General features: G+C 37.5%; 1 protein-coding gene across 1 annotated transcript; it reads right to left on the bottom strand.

Moving 5' to 3' along the window:
- Nucleotides 1-2007: 2007 nt before the first annotated feature.
- On the bottom strand, nt 2008-6251 carry LOC580838. Its single transcript, XM_795018.5, has 5 exons — nt 5898-6251; nt 5249-5370; nt 4412-4682; nt 3383-3627; nt 2008-2991 (listed from the first exon to the last, which is right to left on the bottom strand). Exons 1-3 carry the CDS (start codon nt 6017-6019, stop codon nt 4423-4425), a joined length of 504 nt encoding a protein of 167 aa, XP_800111.3. The 5' UTR covers nt 6020-6251; the 3' UTR covers nt 2008-2991; nt 3383-3627; nt 4412-4422.
- Between the last annotated feature and the right edge of the window lie 826 nt (nt 6252-7077).

The raw sequence follows: 7077 nt of genomic DNA, 5'->3' as shown, positions 1-7077 counted from the left end.
AAGGACATAGAAGTGAGAGACAGAAAAAAAAGAAAGTCCATGCAAAGCGTAGCGTCCCTTCGCCGGGTAAAAATGGCCTATATTTAGCAAGTTTTTAATATTTATGAGCTGCCACCTTTGACCTTTGACGTACATACTCAACAACATTACTTACATTATTGAATGAAAACCACATTTTCGCATATATAAATAGGTATTTGGCATATTTAAAGAGCTATGACCTATGACCTACATACTCCAAAGTTGAAATTATGCCGTATTTTGATACCATGTACCTTCATATCAAGTTTCATTCAAATCCGTCGAAAAATTACTAAGATTATTGAACAGAAACCAAATTTTCTTATTAGCTTTTTCCCCACATATTAAATGAGCTCTGACCTTTGACCTACATACTCCGCAATCGAAATTGGGCTGTATTTTGATACTGTTTACCTTCATATGAAATTTCATTGAAATCCGTCAAACATTACTAAAGTTATAGAGCGGAAACCAGATTTGGGTATTTTGCATATTTAATAAGCTATGGCCTTTGACCTTTGATCTACATACTTTGAAATCGAACTTAGGCTGTATTTTGATACCATGTACCTTCATAACAGATTTTATTAAAATCCGCCAAACATTACTAAAGTTATCAAACGTAAATCAGATTTGTTACGAACGGACGGACGGCTGCGTTACTAGATCCCCTCCGACTTCGTCAGCGAGGGGATAATATAAGACTAAAATATACATGTAAGAGAAAGTAAAAAAGAGAAAAGGGGAGATAGATACAGATACAGAAAAAGAAAAAGAAAGACGAAGACATTAACAAAAATACAAACAAATAGAAAGATAAAAATGATATAGAAAGAGGAAAGATACAATTTTCTTTTCAAAACTACACCCTTTGCGATCTCCTCACAACCTTCTCAATCTTGACCACCCTTTCTTTCCTTCCCTTTTTTACTTCCATATGACCTAATTCTTGGTGTACAAACCACATAGTGTTACCGAAAGCCTTGAATTGTGAATGACATACGATATTCTCCTATTGAAAGAAAGATTCAATACTCTTAGAAGATGTAAAGAGCTATCAAGAGAATTCTACAATATCGAGAAACATCCCTGCTGCAATGGAGAGAAGGGTAAACCAGAGAGAACATTGGACAAGATAAACAGCTGCTAAACAATACTGAGAATGATTAGGTATTACACATTTGAAGTAGAGCCTACTGTATTAAAACATTAATTTATATTAGTGGAGACTTGAGAAGAAAAGTAGAAAAAGCTATATATTACATCTTTATTATATTTTAAAGGAGTCCTATCCTACCATAAGAAAAATCAAAACATCCCACAATAAAAGCAATTATATATGATTAAGATACAAACTGGAAAGATAAGAGAAGGAAAAAACTATTCATTTCACAGAGAGTCTAACAAATCCTATTAGAAAACACACATGGGATTTACAGGTGCTGTATACCTGAAAATAGTGAACACGATGTATTTTTTGTCTGATATAATGCTTAATATGTCCTCTAGTAAATATGAATAATAAACTAAATTTAATTTTGTTTTTTACCCCAGCCACATAAAGGTGATTTATTTCTTCATATGTGATTTTGTGTTTCTTCTTCGAATTGGTAACATGTCAGGAAAATGCACCCCTTTAAAAGATAGGATTGAGAATAATCCACTACAAATAGAGAAACAGAAGGGGATTTGCTTTACCGGTATAATGTATAAGAAAATAGGATTAAATAAAAGTAATTGCAAATGGGAGAAGATGAGATTTCAGTTGTTTCTTTTAAGGGACTGGAAAACTTTACCAAGAATTTTATGATCACTAATGCTAAAGGATTATAATGGTTTTAGTGTTTTCCCGTGTAACTCGTCTCGACTTTGAAGGAAACACATCCTTTTTTAAACTTAATTTTAAACCTTTTTTTTATAAAAAGAATGTGTTCTATTCAATTTAATTATTTTGTCCATCTTATTTTGTTTTTCATTTAACGTCTCTTTTTAAATTTTAAATTTCATATTTTTTAATTGTATTTTATCATTAGTTTGCAACCATTTTTGTAAGTTCATGATTAATTGTTGGCATCTTTTTTTCTTATTCTTTCGTGCATTCCACATGAAAGAACATTCTGTCTACAAGTACATTAACAGTACACATCCTATAATAGGCCAGTTTGTAATTGCAGTTTGAAAATTTGGTTTTAAAAAATGTGCAAACTGAGAAAAATACTGGTTACATGTTCAAACATTCATTTTATTTTATGCACCAGTATGATATTTCATGATACACAGGTAAAGTTTTGCATCTCTAACTGGAGATAAATGGCATTCATGTGACTCCTCAAGTTCTACAATCCCTATTAGGCCTCTCCATGTTCAGATATATATTTAGTGGTTATTTGGTGCTAATTACAAACTGGGTAATTGGACAGCTCCTGCCAAGTCTAGCTCTTACAACAAGATACATTGATTTGATTTGTTGATTTGTTTTATTGTCCACATTACGTGGAATTTTTTTACTTCACATGGCTAATAACTATATACAGTACATAAAGCATAGGTCAATTGAACACATTTTAAATTACACATTGCTCATTAATCACCGAGTAGGTCATATTAATAATTTAAGCTTAACCTTTATAAACTCAACACTAAATTTTATAACAATAAATAATACACATTGAAATATCAGTACAACTACTTTTATGAGATGGATGATTGCAAAACCAATAACTAAACTTACAAAAAAGACAACTTCTGAACCCTTATAACAATATAACGTATATTAAAAAAGATTTTCAGCCAAATATTCACAAATTCTCAATGTAATAACCTACATGTCAAACCTCAAAAGTATACATGACTTCTATTAGGAGGTATTGGGTAAACTGATCTGGTGAGTAGGAATATATTATCACAAGGTAGACATTGAAATACCTGCATACTTACGACGTGTGTGCGCGTCCCACGGTGAGGCCTGATCTGTGGAATAAAGAGGTTAAACAAATGTTGTATTAGGCATCTCAAAGGATATGATGGGCAGATAAAATCGTAAAAATAAACACAAATTAAACAATTTTGTTAGGTAAAGATTATACCAAGTTTATACATTAATTTCAAAATAGATTTATTTCTGAGTATGTAGACAAAATATAAAGACGTTTTTCACCTTTCAGCCCTACATTTTACATTATATAAACATTTTCCACATAGAGGATACATATAAATGGTATACACTCCAAAATGATGAGGACATGTGCAAACAAAAGCAAAGATGAAGACTCCCCATGTTTTGCCAGGTAATGCTATAATGCTATAAAGAATTAATACTATTTCAAACATATGAAGCCAAAATAATGAACAGTAGACATACCTTCTTGGAATAATTTACAGGCGGTCAAAGAAAGGGAATGGCCTCCGGCGTCTACCTCGACTGACCACACCCAGTCTTTCTTGACTACGATAGTACAGCGGGTCTGGTTTTGAGTGACCATGCACTACCCGTCTCGGCTTCCTCCCTACTACTCCTATAGCAAGGCGTTTACGTCCCGAGAACCTCAGCAGTGTTCGACCCAGTATCCCCCCTCGGTCTCCCCCCTGCTGCTTCTGCGAATCAGTCTGTAGGAAAGGAGAATGAAGTGAGTTTAAAAAATCATTTATACTAAGGGGGAAGTCCACACTTAAATTAAGTTGACTGTAATAAAAGCATAACAATAAAAATATGAAAGTTATGAATTTTAAAGCTGTCAGTGAAAAAAATGTGACATCATGCAAGCTCATCTCCTATTTGCTCTGTAGGCTACAGACAATTTCATGAATTTTCATTTTCTTGGATATTGATGACGGAATAGATACGTTTCATACAGGGGTTGCTTAACACTTGAAATGATAATACTTAGGGTAAATATTTGATTGAAACATTAATTGATTGCACCTTTAAAAATTCATAACTTTCTTATTTTTAATCGGTTTATGCCCAAACTTTCACTGAACTGTTTCTCTCATGTTCTGATTCTAAAAAAATACACTTAATATCATGGTGGGCTTCCCCTTTAATTTCATTATGAGCAAGATGTTTCTGTTTCAAACTTTTTTTAAAATAAATAAAACAGATTATGTTTTCAGATAAATGAATTTTGAAAAACCCCTATATCATTGTGACAAATAACAATCATACTATTTGGAAACCTTGGATGCATCTCAGTTCATTTTGATCCAACTGATCATTAAAAGTTGCTGCTATGTTGTAAAGTTTTGGCTCATTGTCAAGTCTTCAATTAAAAAAATTGTGTTTGGTACATTGAATACATTGCATGCTCATCTGTTTAGTTATTTTTTGTTGTGGGGGTAGGAATTGTTAAAATACTTAAAATTAGGAAAGCATATAAAAAAATTTACTTACCCAGGCTACAATCACACATTGCCTCGCCTCGCGGCAATCCGGGCCGACCTCCGCAGGTTCTGGTTTGCCCGATTGGCGGCACGACGTTGCTCTCTCTCCGCGGCGAGTTGAACAGCGGCGGCAGCTGCGATCTCTCGCTCTACCAGACGCGGTGACCTTCGTCTCGGGTGGAGTTGCTCACGCTCCTCCGCCCTCCTACGCTGTTCATCCTGCTGTTGGCGATGAGCAGGAACGACCTCCGCACGACCGTTCTCGCGATGCAACTTGTTGACTGTATAAACCAAACGAAAACATAAATGAGGACATGCTACTTAGTACATGCATGGCATTTCACAGATCACATTCAAATACACGATTCTCCATTTATTCTTGAATATACCCCCTGTCAATGCACCAACGTACACATTCAATGATCCCATATTACAGGGTAAAGGGGTAGGCTACTTTTCACGCAACAAAGTAAGGCCCGTACATACACAAAAATCTGGCCAGTATTGACTTTACACACCGGAGATAGGGGGTGCTTTCAAAGGGAGGCCATGCATATATGCTGCCTACCCTAAATAACACTGAGTGGAGGGGGAGGCGGAGGGGGGCAGTTTAATTAGTTTCAAAATATTTTGAATCAATATACATATGTACATGAATCAATATTTACTCTTCCATTTTTAATATTTTTACCAATGGCAATATGCTGCCCTCGATCCCTGGAAAATTCTGGATCCGCTAATGGTCTGGGCAAATACATGTAGATCTATAGTCTATGGTCCACAAGACGCCTTTTTAAAATGTAGATCTAAGTTACATGTGAGAGATTTACTTTGAATAAATGCATACCGTGTTGCGTGCAGTAGAGTTCAACAGCGTTTTCGTCTAGCGAGTGACGTCCACGCCGGCTGCAACGTCTGCCATTCCCATGAAGCCCAATATGTGCAGAGCACTGGACCTCGGCTGGCTGTCTGTAATAAAGGAAACATAAAACAGGACATATAGTCTATTACTACTAGATTGCAAATAATAGAATGCGAATATATAAGACAAAAGTGCAGATGTTGCAATTTTGGTAAGACATTCGATAGGGTAATTACAATGAATGATAACTTTCAACTCACTGAAGGGTCAATATCCTGCGTGTATTAAAGGGACTGTATCAGCAGTTTCCATGCGCAGAAGGCCATAATTCGCTGACACCAGACTTGGTGGAAATACCATTAATGGGGGTACAAATCTGCACACAGCAAACCCGTTGGCCAGTCAAGAATCCCCCCCCCCCCCTCTGATTTCTCGGATAATACTCGAGAGTTTTCGGGTAACGGGGAAACCAAAGCATTACATAAGGTCTAATGGTCATAAAACTCAAGGCTAACCCGGGTGATTGACAACACCTGTTGTTGGGTAAACACCCGAACGGTGTCGAATTCTCCATGAGAGCTGACTACCGAGTTGGTAAATTCATTTTTAATTTAGAAAATAACTATATACATACTGTCGGTGTTGCCAGCACTCCTCCGGTTCATCAACAGGCAGGGGTGCCTTCCTCCTACAACGAGTACCCTCCAGGGTATTCATCACACAGTTCCCGCTGAACTTGTTGCCGTAAAAGACCATTATTACACAAGTGAAATAACAGTGGTTCAAAGCAAGCTAAGCGAAGCGAACGAAGCAAAAGCTAAGTAAATATCTCAAAACGACTTGTCTAGGACAGAATCTAGCAGAGAATGGTAAATTTCTTGCTTCCCATCTTACTCGAAACCTAAAACCGATTCGCGCGAGCGGTCTCTATTTGCATGTTCAATTGAAATACATCACGTGATTTGTTTATACGGCCAATAAGTGGTGAACACTAATTGTTCTCTGGCATGCGTGACGGAATTATTGCGTTGAAGGTGTTTCATTTGAATATGAAAAGAGAGGATGCGAGATAAGGGTGTGGTGTGTAGAGGGAAGTCATTCTAGCTTCAGAGTGACATCTGTATGTGATGGTTGCTATGGGTGATATTATGTGATAAACGATGTTAGGATGAACTATTATTTGTCTGCGGTACGATTGTATAGCAGACAAATGTTGTTTGTATCGTTAATGAATGCATACTTATGTTGGGCGGGGGGGGGGGGGGGGGGGGGGCTGTGCCCCGATGGAATGTATATTTGCATAGGCAGCTCGTACAGGTGTGCGAGCTAATTCTGCTACGGAGACCAGGGCGTGGCATGAATTAGTGTGTAATATCATTCTAGCTTGAACTTTCAACGAGACAACTTTTATTTACAATAAAAGTGCGTTGTGTCATGTAGTGTTACATCAGTGGCGGATCCAGGAGGGAGAAAAAAATCATGTAAAATCACGCGATTTTTACCTTTTTGGGGGGTTGGGCCCCCCCCCCCCCCTGGCGCTCAAGGGGGGGGGGGTGCAAATTTTAAAATTTTCGAGGACCAAAAAAATGTGCTCACTACCCCCCCCCCCCCCCCCCCCCCCCCCCCCCACTGAGCGACCTTTTCGGCTGGTTGAGTCGTTGCGATTTTTTGGGGGGACTCAAAAATAAAAAAAAAAAAAAGTGTCCGCTTAATTGATGTGCTATTGAGCATACCGTGCTACCAGGCAGGGGCGGATCCAGCCGGCGGCAGGGAAGGGGAGGGGGCCCAATTCGTGAGAAAATATTTAGTGGCGA

The sequence above is a fragment of the Strongylocentrotus purpuratus genome, unplaced genomic scaffold, assembly GCF_000002235.5.
Source record: "Strongylocentrotus purpuratus isolate Spur 01 unplaced genomic scaffold, Spur_5.0 spur5_scaffold_5, whole genome shotgun sequence".
Lineage (NCBI taxonomy): Eukaryota > Metazoa > Echinodermata > Echinoidea > Camarodonta > Strongylocentrotidae > Strongylocentrotus > Strongylocentrotus purpuratus.
Note: the sequence above shows the minus strand (reverse complement) of the source record. Positions and strands in the feature narration are given on the sequence as shown.